Consider the following 18,188-nt stretch of genomic DNA (forward strand, 5'->3'; position numbering starts at 1 on the left):
GCTTCCAGCTCGGCTGCATCCCTCTTTGGTCCTTGTCTGTTGTCCTGGACTTAGGTACAATTTAGGCCATCTGAATATGGCACTTACTAACCAGAACAGTTACCTAACTCAGTCTTGTTCAGGTCCTCATAACCCAGAACTATAAGCAATTGCTCTGACTGCCCTAAAACCAAGTCTCCTCAGAGAGAAACTGCCTGCTTAGGTACTTGTGAAATCCTAAAAGTGAGCGGCTGGTATGACCAAAGCAGATAATTGTAGTGTTTACTGTAGATGGGAAGTCTCAATGCTGCTGCACTTAAGATCATTGTAAATGACAATTAAACTGTAGCCCATGTAAGATTCAAGGATGTCCTCTATTTAAACATGTGCTCCATAAGTAATATTAACAAAGAAAACACCCAGAGCCTATTGAAAACAGAACAACCTAGCCTTAGTAGACTGCCTGGTAGTTTCCACAGGTTTCTGTTCTTTACAGTGATTTTTAGTTTACAGTGATTACAAAATGTATTTCCTTTGCAAAGGTGGAAATCAGTCCCTCATATACCCTTTATCCTTGTGGAAGAAGGGATATACCACAAGTTAAGTCTAAGAGGAGACCAGAGACAGGTAGTAGTGTAGCCAAGTGCATGGCTCAAGAAATCCCAGAGAAGATGGACCATTTGTTAAACGCCTAGAATCATTTTTCATGGGAGTTCACATAAGCACTGGAGGATAACTTCCCCTTACAGCACTTCGGTATGTTTCTAACTTCACTGGTACCTCTTGTGGGGTCAGAGATAAAACTTGCGTCACTGGGGAGAGAGAAAAAAAAAGGTATCATGTATGGCATAGTCCATTACAACCGAAAGTGCTAAAAGTACTAATAGATACAGAGAGTGGCATTGCATAAATATTTCTGTTCTATATCTGGAAAGAAGCTTAGTGATAATGGATAGCACATGAGGATGAAAAGGAACTCATAGGATGGGAAGTTACAAAACAGCATCTGAGATGACTTTGTTAAAACCCTGCAGGCTCTGCAGTCAGAGCTGATTGAGGAGATCTTCTCCTTCTTGGTGTTCATTTATTTAATAACATTTTTAATGGGGAAGATTCCTGAAGCTGTGCCAGTGTTAAAACAGAATAAGCAGGATGACGCGATGAAATAGATACTAATTAGACTGGCATGAATCCTGGGGGAAATGGGAAAAAGAATATATGGGATTAGAGACATTAAACAGTTAAGAGTACCAAGTTGGTGACTGCATGTAAATTAGATTTTAAAACCCAACAAACAAAAACCCAGGACCATTTCTTCCTTATCAGGGAAACTCAAAAAGTACCATAGGCTACTATCAGTGTAGCTAACATTATTATACTACATATATTTTCAGTACAGATGTTATTCAGGCCATTTAGGCTTTCATGATGAAACCGTTCCCCTAATCTATAAAAAGCAGACAGAAGAACAAACCTTGAAGTTTCTAGACCCAGTTACCAAACTAGCTCTAAACCATTTATCAAACTGGTAGTTCATTGTGTTTCATATTGAGGAGACAGAATTAATACCAAAGATTTCTTTATTCAAAATATTATCTAATGGCACCCAGAATTCTTAGTTTTAACAAGTTTCATAGTTGACAATAAAACAAATCCACCTTTAAAGCCTTTTGAATGTTCCTACAGAAAAACTTCCCAAGTATGCAATTTCCTACAAAAATGACCCTTGATTAATACTCAGAATGGGCAGAAATAGCTGTAGGGTTTCAAAGAGCCCTACATAACATTGTTGTAACACTAGCATTTGCCATGTCACAGATCTCTAAGAAGTTTCTTGGCAGCAGTACTTCCCACAGGGACACAGTACCTACATCAATAATTGCAAAGGACTGAGATGTCAAGACACTTTATTTTGGGGATATTAATACCTGGTCTTGCAGCAGCTATTTCTGATTGTTTTCACAGCTTTGATGAAGTTCTGCACACTGAATTTCTTCTCAATCACACCTTGCTTTTCAGAAGAGGACTATAATAATGTCCCAGTGACCTATTTCTATATATGCAAAACAAGTTTCCTGCAGCATCAGTGAACTCTAGATACCTGACAGCGTAGTAAAATGTTTACTGGCTTTCATTAAGAATGCACTGCAATACTCGCATGCAGCCCCTAATGCAAATAAATGTGCCAACATCTCAGTCATACTGATAGATGTCTACCTATAACCACCCCCCCCCCCATGTTTTCCATAGCATCCTTACTCCTGATGTTAAATATTCACGCCTTACCCTTACCTTTTCCACCTTTTGTCACTGACTTACATATGTTTGCCAATATTGTTAATCACCTGCTAGACTGCAGTTTCTCTGAGAAACAGGCTGTCACTGATCTGGGGTAATGGTTGGATTTGATGATCTTAAAGGTCTTTTCCAACCTGGCTGATTCTATCATCTGCCTGCTGGGGACCTGCTGCAGGTGACACAACTCCCCATAGCCTGCAAGGTGTTTGTTGCTCGGTGTTGCTGTTCACAGCAGTTCCTGGCAACTGGAAAGCCTCTGGAGGCTGCAGACAGCTGTTACAGTCCAAGGCACACTAAAGACTGCTCTAAGCTGTACTTAGAGTGTATGAAGGCTAGGCTTGGTGCTGAATTTAAAATCTCCCTGGCTGTCTTTGTACTGTGTGTAGGTCTGGATGCACAGAGATTGTCCTCAAGGGAGTAGTGGTAATTTTTCATTTCATCAGAGCAGTTACATATGCTTTGTCAAGGAGTGCTAGAGATAGCATTGTGGTGTTTGTGTGTGTGCGGTGCAGAGCTCAGTGGCTCTAAGTGATTTTTGTTGTTACATCTAAACAATTCAAAACAAGATAAATCATTAACTGAGATTTCATTAAGAAAAGATCCAAGCACATTCTTTCGTGAACAGAACTTGGAGGCTTTGTCCTGCTCCCTATCCAGTAAAAATCTGGTTTCTCTACCAGCTTTTAGGAAGTGCTTGCTTCTTCCTTGACCTACCTTTATGTAACTCCATGGGATCAAGCCAGAAAAGGATAAGATCTGTCAATGGAATAACTGCTGGAAAACTGAAAGTGCCATGGCTAAAATAATTTATGACTAATTAGATTTCTGAGAATGTAAACCAGATTCAGTACTAAACCATACAGGCAGAGTCCAAAATTGGCATTGATACAGGTAATAGAGTACTTTTGGAAACAGCTAAGTAATGCACAATGCAGATTCAATGTGAAAATGCCTTGTGTGCTACACTGGCCTTTCTAAACTAGAAATGACACTTCTGGCATAGTTAACACTGATTTTCAGCATGGCACTTTTGATGTTTTACAGTAAAAGCAGTAGTGCAGAAAAGGATGCATTATGCTCAGGAGGAAGCAAATGCAGTAATTCAGTTTTAGCATGCTTTCCACAGTAGTACCAAAGTTTATGGATTTTCTATTCATAGGTAAGGATCGATTTAATATAAAGTGAGCACCATGTGTCAAGTGTTTGATCCATTTTCTCAGTTTGATCCACCTTGAGCTCTTTGTCCTCCTCAAAGACACAGACTGAAGGACATGGAACTGTTGGAACAAGTCCAGAAGAGGCCACGAGGATGATCAGGGGACTGGAGCACCTCCCATATGAAGACAGGCTGAGGAAGTTGGGGCTGTTCAGCCTGGAGAAGAGAAGGCTGCGTGGAGACCTCACAGCAGCCTTCCAGTATCTGAAGGGGGGCTATAGGGATGCTGGGGAAGGACTCTTTATTAGGGACTGTAGTGATAGGACAAGGGGTTATGGGTTAAAACTTAAACAGGGGAAGTTTAGGTTGGATATAAGGAAGAAATTCTTTCCTGTTAGGGGAGGCACTGGAATGGGTTGCCCAGGGAGACTGTGAGTACTCCATCCCTGGCGGTGTTCAAGGCCAGGCTGGACAGAGCCTTGGGTGAGATGGTTTATTGTGAGGTGTCCCTGCCCATGGCAGGGGTGTTGGAACTGGATGATCTTAAGGTCCCTTCCTACCCTAACTATTCTATGAATCTGTGATTTATGAACTGCTGCCTCCCTAATGCACACACACTTGCACGTTTGAGTTCCTCAGGCATTGCTTTTTATTGATGTCTCTTCTACTTTTGGAATAGGACATCTATCTGGTTAAAAGCCCCCTTGAAATTATAACCCTAAGCCCCAAACCCCCTCATTTCTAACAGACAAAGTGTTCTCTGAGCCTCAGGACCAACCCATAATGCATACCATCTTCTTTATGTAACATCATTGACTTACTCAATATTCCAGTTGATACAAGGCAGGAAAAGATCTTTCAACCATTACCAATGTACCCCCAGTTTCTCATGCAAAGCCATGACTCAGTGATGGAAATTTCTGGTGACAAGCCCGTTCTATTAATGTTTAATACCCATCCCTTTGTTGTCCAGTTGTTTTTTGAAGTTTACAACTGTTTGTCACCAACCTCACAATATTTTTCTGCTGCTGCTTTTGTTACAGAAACAGATGTGAAGAAGCAGGATGGAGCTCAAGAGGGGAAAGACCTTCATAAAATCCAGTGTGCAACATGAGAAAGGGCCACCAGTGCTCCCAGTTCCTATAAGCAAAGACAATACAGGGAAAGACAAAACAGCAGCTCTGGAGGGAAACCAAAGTGTAGCTGAAGTCCAGCTGGCATGTTTGGCCACACACAAGAACTACAGATTTTCTACCAGAGCAACAAGGAATGGAGCTGGTGACCACAGCCTGGAAAAATCATCTGGGTCCTCCTACAAACTTGTAAGGAAGAGTAAAACCCATGACTGCGTTGCTGAGGCAGACAAAACAGAGCACTGCAGCTCCAGCAGTAGGGCTTGTGAGGAAGGGTTTTCTGGAAAGGGTAAGGGCCGACTTGTGAACAGCATCAGCTTTTCAGGGATGTCCAGCTCCTCCGGCAGTAAGAAAGAGTGTGTGGTCAGCCCCAGCCAGTCTGCATGCAGCAGCCAGATGATCGATTACAGGAACTTTGTGCCACAGATGCCTTTTGTACCAGCTGTCGCAAAAACCATTCCCAGAAAGAGGATTTCCCTCAAAAGATCTAAGAAAGGGCTCAGAGATATATTCCATATAAGAAAAAACAAACCAGACAGCCTCACGTTCCTGGTGGAGAAGGACAAGAATCTGTCTTCTCCAGCCTGCAAGAGCGAGTTGTCCGGGAGCCTTGCAAATTACCTTTTCAAGTCTGGAGAAAGCTTTGCAGCTGACTGCTTGTCCCAGGACTGCTCAGACAGTGAACTGCAGTCTGACTCTTCCTATGACTGCTGCAACACCCTGTGTGAAGACGTTGCCTCTCTGAAGAGCTTTGACTCCCTCACGGGCTGTGGGGAAATCTTTGCTGATGAGAGCTCTGCTCACCTGGAGCTGGAGAACACCAAGGAAGTTCTGCTGAGGCGAAGCAAGCACAAAGATACCCCTGTGATGGGCTCTTTCCAAGGGGGGGTGGAGCAGCTGGCCTCTCCCGGCCAGAGCGAGACGATTGAATTTGCAAAATTCTGGGATAACATCAACAAATCAGTGAGGCTACATCAGAGTGCTCTGTTTGATAAGAAGGTACAGAAGGTACCTGGTCCTGATGTGGAAACGGCTAGAAGCCACGCTGCTTCATCTCTGACAGTCCCCCAAGTGTTGCCTGATGAAGATGGTGACAATTCCAAAGAGAGCTCCACAGAAACAGGAACACCAAAAAGTGACAACCAGGAATCCATATCCACAAGTGATGAGGGCTACTATGATTCATTCTCTCCTGGACAAGATGATGAAATGAAGGAAGCTCAGACCCCTGGGGTCCCAAGTAGATTTCCAAGAGACAGCTACAGTGGAGATGCCCTTTATGAGCTCTTCTATGACCCAAATGAAGTAAAAATAAACTCAGTCTTAGACGATGACCTGTGTGCATCTGAAAGCTTTTCAGAACAAGCCATTGAAATCCCTTTGTCCATTTACAGCTTTCATGTTGGAGCTGAGGAGAACATGGCTTCACAACCGGCTCTAGACATTATCAGCCAGGGTTTTTTCCACAGCACATGGAAAGGCAAAGAGTGTTTGCTAAAGCTCTGTGATACTGAACTTTCCCTGACCATGGGCATAATAAACTGGCTGCGTAAACATGCAGGACTTGTTTCCTCCCATGACTCTCCTCCGAGTGCTCAGTCACAGCCAGAAAAGTCTGATGAATCACCAAACCCAACCAGCCTGAGTCCAGAGCAGAAAGTGAGCACAGAAGCTCAGCAGGAGAAATCAAGCAAACAAGAATCGAATGCATTTAACCTATGTGTGTCCTTGGATGAAAGCAAGCATGCAACCCAGGCTTCCTCAGAAAACATTGCTGAAAGAGACCACAGCCTAGACTCCTGCCCAAACACATCTAATCTGGATTTCCAAGGAAGGGAAGGGAATAACCACAAGGATTCACCTACAGCGCCTGGGAATGTGGAAATTACCAGAGCACCAAACTATGCACCACACTCACTGGATAACAGAGACAACCTGCAGACATCTTCAACTGAGAATGAGAAGATGAAAATTGCAGACGGATGCGAGACATCCAGAGATAAAACCCCACTGCCCGAAAAGCTGAGCAGAGAGAGTGGCTCTCAGAGCTCTGAAAATCCTCTGTTAGATGATAGTAATGAAGTAGAATCGTGTTACTCCTACAAGACTGCTGAGACCTCACTCTTGGAACCCCTCGAGAGGGAGGACAGAAATAAACCAACATATCACTCTATTTCCTGTGACAAAACACTGCAGCCTCTGACTCTCAGACACTTTCAGAGTTACATTAGCCCTACACCAACAGAGAGCAGCCCTAACATAGTGCAGCTCTTAGAGCGCTGTGTAACACAAGTGGCATCATTTAAAATCAGCTATGAAAACAAGCACCTGGAAGACAAATGCATTGGGAATGAAATGAACAATATCATTCGTAAGATATCTCAGTACAAAAACAAGTTACTGCTGCAAAATGAATGCAACTGCATTGCCCCAAATCCAGAATACTCCACTATTCCTAGCACAAACCAATACAACTACAGGACAAGTTCCCAGTCTGGCAGTCTGCATCATTTGAAGCAAAATGGGGAGCAAACTGGAGATCAGAAAAGTAGAGCAAAAATCCTAGACGAGGTCACTAGAAGCAAGATAAACTTTGAATATGCCCAGCTAAATAATCAAGCACTCTGCTGTTTAAAAGACTTTACATTTGACCTCAGTCCAAGTGACTGTGCCCCTGCTACAACTCTTAGTAGACCAACATTTTTACCTCTCTTTAAGTCTGTCTGCTCAGACATACCTGCTACTTTCTCGCAAGCTTCATGCAGCTCCACCATCCCTTGTGCTGACCTGGTGCAGTCCAAGGAGCCCAAGCACTGCAGCCCAGGGCTGTGGAGTTATGCAGAGACTCCCTGCAGGGGCATGGCTCAGTTGAGTGCTCTGTCCCCTCACCTAGAGGCAGCAACCCCAGACACAGCAGTGACAGGGAGCAACCACCAGTAACGCATCCGTATTGAGAAGGTGAGTGCTTAGGGGAAGTGTGAAATCAAAGGTGAAACAAGTAACAGTTGGAGGCTGGTAACTGCTCAGGGTTTCTCAGTTTCTTAGTTTCATTGTTTCAAACCTTCACTCCAGCACGGTAGTTAAGAGTAACTGGAATTTAAATTGCACAAACCAGGAGCCTCACATAGCAGGTATCACACTGAATGAGTCTACAAGTCCCGTACAAAGGTTGAAGCCACATCTTCCATTGAGGTGCAGCAGTTTTTGTACCAGCTGAAGGAGGCAAAAGTTTTTCTTTCTCACTCCAGTTTGGAACAACATTGGTGGATATGGGCTGCTGGCCACAGACTGCTGCCAGCTTTCAGCTCAGATTTCTCACTACCAGGTCATGAAACCCTAGAATCATAGGACGGTTTGGGTTGGAAAGGACCTTAAGATCATCCAGTTCCAACCCCCTGCCAAGGGCAGGGACCCCGTCCTCTAGACCATGTCACCCAAGGCTCTGTCCAACCTTGCCTTTACATTCCCGGAGATGGAGCATTTCCCACTTCTTTGAGCAACTTGTTCCAGTGCCTCACCACCCTCACAGTAAAGAACTTCTTCCTTGTATCTAAACTTCTATATATCTTATATACAGAAAATATGTAGATATATTTCTTATATCTGTAATTTATTCAGATTATATCTAATCTGAACTTCCCCTGTTGAAGTTTAAACCCATTACCCCAGTCCCTGATGAAGAGACCCTCTCTAGCATCCTTGTAGGCCCCCTTCAGATACTGGAAGGGTGCTATGAGGTCTCCACGCAGCCTTCTCTTCTGCAGGTTGAACAACCACAACTTTCTCAGCTTGAATTTCGGAGAAGCTCCAGCCCCCTGAGCATCCTGATAATTATTTCTGAAACCAGAAACTCAGTACGGGCAAGGAAAGGTTTGTGTTCACAGCAAGTGTGTGTAAGAAACCAGTGCCAGGCACAGCTTTTTAGGGTTAGAACAGCAGATCAATGTATGCATTGCACTGATATTTGTAATTTGTTGTGAATATTAATCTACAGGGTACTGTTAAGAATATCCCTGCCTTCACAGGGTAGGAACACAAAGGGATTTTAATTCTGAGGAGCTGTTTTCTGGTAGAAACAGAGAAGAGAGCCATAGCTGCATGGCTGTCAGAAGTGGTAGCGTACTGTATCTTGATACTGTAGAAGACAGATCGCAAGTAGACATTCCTGGACTTGGGGCACTTTACAGTGCAGAGTATGATACGGCAGCTGCTGTATGCCACCATGTGTCAGCACTGATATCACCTGTGATATCAGTATTATAGTTGATATTGTATTATAGTATAATAGCAGTTCACATGCTGTCACCTGAGTCCCAGAGAGAAGATAATTCAAGTTTTTTCAAAAGGGATCTGCTGATATTCTATAGAGGTTTCTCTATTTTATAATACAGATGGAACATGCATACTCATAAAATGACTCTGAGGAATGGTCTCCTTTCCAGGAATCAGTTCACTACGGGCTTGCTGCTTTTCACAATTCCCTAGAAAATAATTAAAATGCATTTAAACTGGTTAAACGAAATGGCTGTGGTGACAGATACAAACACTGCCATGTGACTGAGTTTCCCTACCCAGTTTCTTCTTGCCTGCCCACAGTGACAGATGGCCTACAGGTTTGCTGGAAATCTACATCTTTTGGAAGGTGACTCAGGATCTTTTCCTTAATCACGGGGGTGGTACTGTAAGAGAGTCAATAGATAAACATGGTGGTACCTCCGAATCCATGGAGACAGACAGCACTGAGAAACACTCCTACGCTGGACATGACTGTGCAAACCCAAGAGCTTATACATGAAGAATGCTCCCAGATTCACTGTGGAAAAAATCAGGGGCTGTGAGAAAAATGGCAGATCCAGAGGTGGCTTCTCCATTGTTTCTCAGAGCAAATGCTGCATAAGCAGCTCCAATGCAGCCCCTGCTCCTGCCATGGACTCCCAGGCCTGACCTGGAGGGGCTGGGAAGAAGGTCAATTTTCTTGCCATTCATTCCAAGGCAGAGGAAAAACTGATATCAAACCCCATTAAAATCTCCAGGTTTTGTCACCCCATCCCTGCATGTCCCAGTAACCACAGTAACAAATGAACTGATCCTCTCTGCTCCAACCAGTTCACAGGGCTTCCCTGAGCTATGTCTGGTCTCCAGGGCTTCTCTACCCTCCTGAATACAGACACACAACCACCCAGCTCCTTTTCCATTTCTCCCTTCCCTGGCATGTTAGAGAGAAATTTGCAAAGGCCTCATATCTGAGCTTACCAGGAATTTGAACCCTGACAGTAAAGGGACCCCACTGGCAAATAGCATCTTTACATGAGGATACAGAAGGGTTATGTAGAACATGGAAAATACAAGTAGGAAGTGCAATGGAAGGCATAATTTTCATGCTACAGTATCAAAAGGCTGGGACTTAGGAAGCAAATGCAGTCCATCCCCCGAATATGGGGAGGACTCCTAGATTTATATATTTGTGGACCAGCAGAAACCAAGCTGCAGAAAACTGTGCTTTTCAACTGGATGTTTTCTAGTAGGAAACATTATTCTCAACAAGGGAACACTGTCCTAGAGCAGTGCAATGGGATGTCTTTTCCTGACTGCTAAAATCTCTGGAACTGACCAAACACACGCACAACACAGCATATCATAGCAACTGGACACAGGAAAACAAAGCACTCTGTGCAAACAACAGCATTTCAGACCATTGAGCCATTTCTACCACTTAAAGGGGTTTGAAGTGCATCTTCCAGTAACTGGTAGATGTGGCAGAGCAATAGAAACCACGTGTGCCCCCAACAATATGTGCTCACTTCATTCAAATGCAGAACGGCCAGATGATGTACCAATTGAAGCATCTGGATGTATTTCAGCGATAGCACTAAAAGGAATGAATTGCAATAAGCTTGCCCTCAGGTCAGAAAAAAACAGATAACTGTCAGTCAAAGAGGGATTGCCATAACGGCTAGGGCAGCTGTAGATAAAAGAAGACAGTATGGCATATGTGATTGCTGTTATTAAGGAACTGAGATTCAGAAGCAAAAGCATGGCAGGCAGGTTGGAACTAGATAATCTTAAGGTCCTTTCAACCCTAACTATTCTATGATTCTATGAAAATACAGCCTAGATACTGCAAAGTGACAGAGGAATGCGTATCTGATCCTCACCAAATGAAAGGCTACTTGCAGCCTAGGCAATTCCTGTAATGCTTTTTATTTCCTCCTGGTTCAGCTTCATTCCTTTTGTCTTAGATAAGGTTGGATTTCTCCCAGAAAGATATTTCTCCATCTGCCAGGTATAGAGAAGCAGGCTGCAATATCAGGATTTGCTAAAAAGGAAAAGCAAAATGGAGCCTCATCTGCTTATGGGCAATTGTCTGATAAACTATGGCATTATTTCTGGAAATGGACAGAGAGATGCCTTAATAGGTAAAAAAATAAAGGCAGAATCCCTCTGCACACAGCAGGGAAAGAGTACAGTAATACATTCAAAGCCTGGGGTAAGAAATCTATCCATTTCCATGCTCCTTCCACAGTGTAGCAAAGAGGTCATCTCTAAGTCTCAGATGATGAAACGTAAACCCAATGAATTGCAGAGACAGCCAGCACATTTTCTACACTGGAAATGCCTCTGGCTCTGAAACATACACCTTTATAATGTGAGTTGCCTAGATCCATCCTGCACTGAACCAGCTATTGAAATCTCATCTGACAGCCCACCAGCCACACACATGCACGTACACATGTGGCTCCTGTTCACACAAATGCATCACAGAGTAAAAATGTCCTGTTTGTCATATATGGTGCAAGAGAGGCAAAAAGCAGAGAGACAGGCCACTGCCTCTGCTAATATATTTGAGTGCTAGCCACCATGTGCCCAGATATGTGGGGTAAATGCTAGATTAAACTATTTTCTCCTTCATTAAACACTGTTGCTTCTGGACTTGGCTCTGTTTCACCTTCATAGGACTTTGTCATCAATGCTTACTCCCCAAAATCAGAATGCTGTCAGGAGTAAGAAACGTTCTTGCCAGCTTAGTTGCTAGAGAAGTGTTTTTCAACACAGCTATCAGCACAGATGATCTCTTAAATGGCAGATGCACTATAATGTTGTTAAATGTGTTTAATTTTAAAACTGGAGAGATTGATTTGCTGCTTTACCATCGATTGCAGTAAGATGGTTTCCATGGAAACAGTCTTAGCGGGACTCTAGTTTTCCCCTGTTGATAACAGTACAGAAAGCTAAATTCTCATCTTCATTGCACCAGAATAAATGTGAAGCCAGGGGAACAATTCTCAGATTTAACCCTGAAAGTAGAAGCTGGTTCCCAGTCTCCTTAGGCTTGAGTTTGAGATTTTCAGGGGGATAAGCAACGGCAGGAAAGAAGAAAAGGGAAAACCGTTTCTGTGGACAGCAGCATGTACGAAGGGAGAGGACACAGGAAACAAACACAGGGCCACTGTATGAGAAATGGGGAGAAGTCAAGGAAAAATGGAAATGAACTGATTACTCAGAGGCTTAGTGTCTTGCCTGAGAACTGCAAAATCACAAGTCAGGTTTTGGCTATAAAAACTTTTTAATTAGCTGCATGAGATTGGGCCAAATATCACCCCACTTGTTTAAAGGATGGATCAGATGTTACACCACTCTGGAGAAAACCTGCTTCACTTCTGTTTTACTGTGATGGGCAGGAAGGCATAAGAGTGGGAAGAAGGGGAAAGTGACAGACTAGTATCCAGTTACAGAGCAGGCTTCTTCATTTAAACAAGAGACAATCTTGCCTGGTCTGGAGTACAGTCATAGAGACACTGAATGCAAAGCAGAACCTCAGCTCTAGACTCATAGAACAACAGAATGGTTTGGGTTGGAAGGGTCCCTAAAGCTCATCCAGTTCCACCCCCCTGCCACGGGCAGGGACACCTTTCACTAGAGCAGGTTGCTCCAAGCCCTGTCCAACCTGGCCTTGAACACTGCCAGGGATGCGGCAGCCACAGCTTCTCTGGGCACCCTGTGCCAGCGCCTCAGCACCCTCACAGCGAAGAGCTTCTTCCTAATGTCTCATCTCAATCTCCCCTCTGTCAGGTTAAAGCCATTGCCCCTTGTCCTGTCACTACAGACCCTTGTCCAAAGCCCCTCTCCAAATTTCTTATCTGACCCTTAAGGCACTGGAGCTGTTCTAAGGTCTCCCCTTCAGGAGCCTTCTCTTCTCCAGGCTGAACCAGCTCAGCTCTCTAAGCCCGGCTCCAGAGAAGAGCTGTTCCAGCCCTCGCAGCATCTTTGTGGCCTCCTCTGGACTCGCTCCAACAGCTCCATGTCCCTCTTGTGTTGTTGCCCCCAGAGCTGGATCAGGACTTCGTGGGGGGGGGTCTCCCCAGAGCGCAGCAGAGGGGGAGAATCCCCTCCCTTGACCTGCTGGTTGCACTCTGGGGATGCAGCCCAGCACACGGGTGGTTTCTGGACTCAAGCACACACTGAAGCTGGGTCATGGGGAGCTTCTTGTCAACCAACACCCCGAAGTCCTTCTCCTCAGGGCTGCTCTCAGTCCATTCTCTGTCCAGCCTTTGTGCTTGGGTTTGCCTACACCCAGGTGCAGGACCTTGCACTTGGCCTTGTTGAACCTCATGAGGTTCACAGGATTAATTATTCAGGATAAAGGATTTTTATCCCCTCTTCACTGCTTTATGTTTTTCCAAATAATGGACAAGAAAGGGAAAAAAAAAAAATCAAGCCAAGGTGCCCTCTGGGCTGTGCTATGCAACCAGGGAGATGCTTGCAGAGAAATCAATGGCAAAACAAATTCTATCTGACTTTGGTAAGGATGGGGAGGGAGCCTTATTTACAGCAGGAGACACTTGGAAAAAAAACCGCATCAGAAATTTTCACACTTCCAGCTTTTCCAGAAGACTCTGCCCTCTGTTTTCAGCTGCACTTTCAGGAAATACGTGATTGGGTGTTAGCCTTAATTAACCCTGGTGCAGCTGCAGTTCTGAAATAACGGAAGGTGTTATTTTACACAAACATCAAATGGGGCTTGTCAGCGGCAGGAAAAACACTGAGGAAAAGGAGCAGCTCTTCCGTCTGTGTAATTTAAATAGAGGATGCTGCAATTTGTGGCTCTTGGATAAATACCAGCAAAATCGCCCTTCCTTTACCAACCCTTTCTTCCCTCAAGCATAAAGGGAAGTTGGGTTTTGCTCTGAAATAAGCTTTAAGTAGACTGTTGCTATAGCAACCAACTCCCTGAAACCTGCTCATAATGCAGATGGTGGCCTAACCCCCTACAAAATAGACCTTCCAAAAACCCCATGTTCACAGCTTCCTGGGAAACAACTGAATGTTCTTACAGTGAGTTAACCTGATCAGGGCAAGGTTGGTTATGTCAGTTTCCAAGAGGGATTATGTATTAGGAAGCAGTTTGCTACTGAGATATCAAAAAGATGCCAGGAAATAGCAGGGTTGCAATTTAAGGCTTTTTTAGGCTAGATTTCTTAAAGCTTCAATCAATAACAAGGTAGTGCTTGAATCATCTCAGGTCTCAAAAGTACTTTTCAATGATCATCTGTAAGATTTCAGAACACCTAATTATAGAATGATAGATTGTTTTGGGTTGGAAGGGACCTTAAAATCACTCAGTTCCAACCCCCCTTCCATGGGCAGGAATGCCTCACACTAGACCAGGCTGCTCAACCTGGCCTTGAACACTGCCAGGGATGGAGCATTTACTACTTTGGGGAACCTGTGCCAGTGCCTCACCACCCTCACAGTTAAGGAACTTCTTCCTTATATCTAATTTGGACTTCCCCTGTGTAAGTTTAAACCCATTACCCCTTGTCTTATTGCTACACTCCCTGAGGAACAGTCCTTCTCCAGCATCCTTGTAGTCCCCTTCAGATATTTGAAGGCTCCAATGCAGCTCAAAAGCTGTTTACTTAAAAATCATGCAATAAAGCTAATAAATAATTTTTCTGTTAGAGAAAGGCATGTTAGTTTTCCCTTCTGTGTTTATTAAAGGAGATGACAGGTACACTGTACGATTGAGTGCAGTCCTTGAAACACAAACTTAGAATGGATGAGGTCCATTTAAAAAAATTATATTTATTGCTGATTGAGGGCTGTATGATGCAAATGACAGAAATCTGAAGGCTTTATGTTATGAGATTTTATAGTAATAAACATACACACAGAAACTTAATAGGAACAATTCTCTCTATTGCTCCCTTGACCTCTGTACCTTACACATTTCATATTAAAGATAGTCTACCCATCAGTGTATATAGAAATTGTAATGCCCTTGACCCGTGGTGGTTTGATCAAGTAGTCAGAAGTCGCTCTCCAGATTTCTTGTAGGCCCCCTTTAGGAATTGGAAGACTGTTATAAGGTCTCCCCTGAGCTTTTACTCTTTATCGTCGCAATTTTTTTACCAGTCATGTTCTAACATTTTACAGACCACTAGTAACTTCAGAACCCCAAACTGCAAACTGGTGCTCTGCAGTGTACTTCAGAGGCCTCCAAAAATTCTGGATTTCATGATCAGAAAAATGAAGGTTCTGCTTTTCTAGTAACCTTACAGTAAGAGTTCTTCTTTCTAGCTTGGTTCTACCCCTTACCAGTCACTGTTGCCTACTGTAACACCATTCCCATTCTACTGCTCCCCTCTATGCCTTAACTGCGTTTTAGGGAAGCAGTATTTTTGCAAAGCCAAATCCTATAGGTCATTTTCAGCCTAACAGCCAGCAAACACCAGTAGGAATTTTGAGTGATTTAAACTGATAGGATACTGCTCTTAATACCTGTGGGATTTCCTCAGAAAATCTATTTCACTAATCCCTATAATGCATTTGCTCATGTGAACCATGCTGCACCAAGCTGCATTGTATCTCCAGCGACCAGCAGGGGAGGATTCTTCCCTGACTTGAAATGTAATAGCATAAATATAGATATACTATATACTCTACCTATGCCAGAAGGTATGCTGTCTTCCTTTATTTGCCAAAGAAAAAAAAGAAGATGTCTATAATTATTATTGGATACTAAATATTAGTGACCTAATTACAAGTAGCAGAGTGACCTTAGCTGTGTTTTGACTTCTCTACAGATAGATGAATCATCTATAGATAGACGAATGAACTTCCAAGTTGCCCACACTGTCAGACAGTGCTGGCAAGAACAAACCAACAAACAAATAACACCCCCTCCCCAAACTCCCAACCAGTTTATCCATTTCTTTATCTAACATTATACTTTACATTCTATCAAAAGGAATGGAAAATGAGGCAATTCAAATGAATGTACATAAATAATCTGACTGGATATTGACTGTAATTATGATTTTGCATCTAGCAAACATAAAAATCTTTATGCTGAAAGTTAACAATGAATATTTACGCTAGTTATATACTTGAAGGTTTAGAGATAAATTCTTGCAAAGTCTTGCAGTCTCCTTTAGGAGTGCAGGTTGAAGCTACAAACTTTATTACCATCATACAGAAAAGGCCTGGGGGCATGGACAGGAGACAACCATGACAGAACAACTGGGTTACTCTTCACCTGTACCAAGAACAGAGCAAGCCAGTGATGAGCAATCAAAAAGGGAGGAACTCAATCCCCAGCAAGCCAGAACCACTTGGCTAGGGCAGGAATGTTGTAAACCAGATGGCCCTTTTGGCAATACAGTAAGCCACTGATGTGATTCCAATGTGGAGGTGGTGGCCAGACCACCTGCACTGAGCTACAGTTGCTGTAGCTGAGCTGACACCGAGGAAGAAAGTTAAAGGAATGTTGCAACCTGTATAATCTTAAAAGTGCCATGAACATTTTTATGAAGTACTGGTATATGGGAAACCTACAAATGGAACATTAGCAACAACCTAAGCAGCACAATTTAGCTCTCCTAGAGGCACTTCTTTTGTTGTATTTCTCAAGATTGCATACTTCTTCCCTGCATAAGCCCGAAATACACAGGCAGTGTGCAAGACAGTTGGTCCTCCCCAGTCAACACAACATTTGTTTCTGTGCTCCTGTGAGGCAGAGGTTTTTTCAAGTGCTGGCAGCTCTCCATTATTTTGTCATTTCAGTGCACAAGGAAGACCTGGATAGTGGAAAACCATAGCTAATATGGGCTCTTGGGAAGGCACTGTAGAAGGATCAAACATTTTTTGCATCTAAGAGTTTCCATCTGTCCTGGCCTGCTTTAGCAACTAAGAAACCCAGACAAACCTACATTCTATGTGAGCACAACATCACACACAGCACATTCCCAAGCATTCCCACTGCAAGGCACCTGTGTGCACAACAAATTTAATCCACATTCTGAGTGGATTCTGATCCTGGATCATTAACTGAAACTGCCCCTGGCCTCAAGCTGCACCAGGGGAGGTTTTAGATGGAGATGAGGAACAATTCCTTCCCCAGAAGGTGCTCAGGCACTGGAACAGGCTGCCCAGGGCAGTGCTGGAGTCACTGTCCCTGGAAGTGTTAACACACCATGTAGACAAGGCCCTTAGTGCCATGGGTTAGTGGTGGCCTTGGCAGTGCTGGGGTAAGGGTTCGACTGGATGATCTTATAGGTCTTTTCCAACTTGGTTGATTCTATGATTCTAAGATTTGCTGAAAAGTGCTGTTCCCTAAAGTGCACAGGCCCTGACCTTTCTTGCACATCCCCTTTTCACTATCTGCTTCACTGCCCAGCCATCTCATAGGTTCTTCTCGCTAGCATGTCTGGGATAGAGTGGGCACAGACCTTGTCCTGAGAATCACAAGGCTCAAATCAGCCAAATTATTTAGTCTTTGAGGCCAGTTCTATTAATAAATGCACTGTTAGACACTGTGATTTCTGATGGGATGCTACATGTGTTAAAAGAATGAATGCTTCGTGTAGCTTCCAATTAGCTGGGAAATGTTTTCTGGTTCTTTGCCTAGGGCTTAGACAACGGTAGTATTGTTAGCAATGAACTGCCACATCCTAATGTTGAGTTACAAGAACTAGTGGTTTAGTAAATTATCACTGACCTTCTTATATTATTTAATTACTCATTAAGCTTTTGAAAAATCCTGTCAAAAGGTATTTAAAGTTTATAGAAACTGGGACAATGTGTATTTAGAATAGAGGAGTTTATTTGCGACTCTATGGCACCAAACTATTGTCCAGTGTAAGAAAAGACAGGATTCCTAAGTATGGTTTGGACCGGCTTCCCCATTGGTCTGTAACAAATCAGTTCAGTAAAACCAGTCTTCTTAAAAGAAAGAATTGCCTTTTGGCAACTGTAGACCTTGAGCACTCTCCATTAGGATGTGGTGCCAAATCTTCTTACATCATCTAAACCTCTTCACAGTTCTGTGCTACTGCCCTGCATCTTCTGCCTCTTTCACCTTTCTTAGCACCGATTTCAGTCTGCAGGAGGGGAAGAGATGCAGGCCTGAACATAACATTCCTAGAAGCAGCATTAACTCCATGTGCTGCCCCAGTAACGAGGTTTCAGGGAGAACAGTTCCTTATTCACTTCCCTCTTTTCTGGACACTAAACTGCAAGACTCCCAGGAAAACCTTCCAGTAAGGGACTTGCAGACCCTCTGCTGCTGCTGCTGGTGCATCTGCACTCCTCTTAACTATATGTGTCTTTGCCTCAAAACAGAG

At 43.5% G+C, this 18,188-nt stretch overlaps 1 protein-coding gene across 1 annotated transcript in view; it reads left to right on the top strand.

Moving 5' to 3' along the window:
* AMER3 (APC membrane recruitment protein 3) overlaps positions 1-18,188 on the top strand; it is a 38,064-nt gene that overhangs the window by 2,866 nt on the left and 17,010 nt on the right. Inside the window, exon 2 of the mRNA XM_065675517.1 lies at positions 4,477-7,524. Within this exon, the coding sequence (XP_065531589.1) occupies positions 4,498-7,506 (3,009 nt within the window). The 5' untranslated portion in view covers positions 4,477-4,497 and the 3' untranslated portion in view covers positions 7,507-7,524. The remainder of the gene's footprint in view (positions 1-4,476; positions 7,525-18,188) is intronic.

This window comes from Lathamus discolor, chromosome 3, assembly GCF_037157495.1.
Source record: "Lathamus discolor isolate bLatDis1 chromosome 3, bLatDis1.hap1, whole genome shotgun sequence".
Classification (NCBI taxonomy): Eukaryota; Metazoa; Chordata; class Aves; order Psittaciformes; family Psittacidae; genus Lathamus; species Lathamus discolor.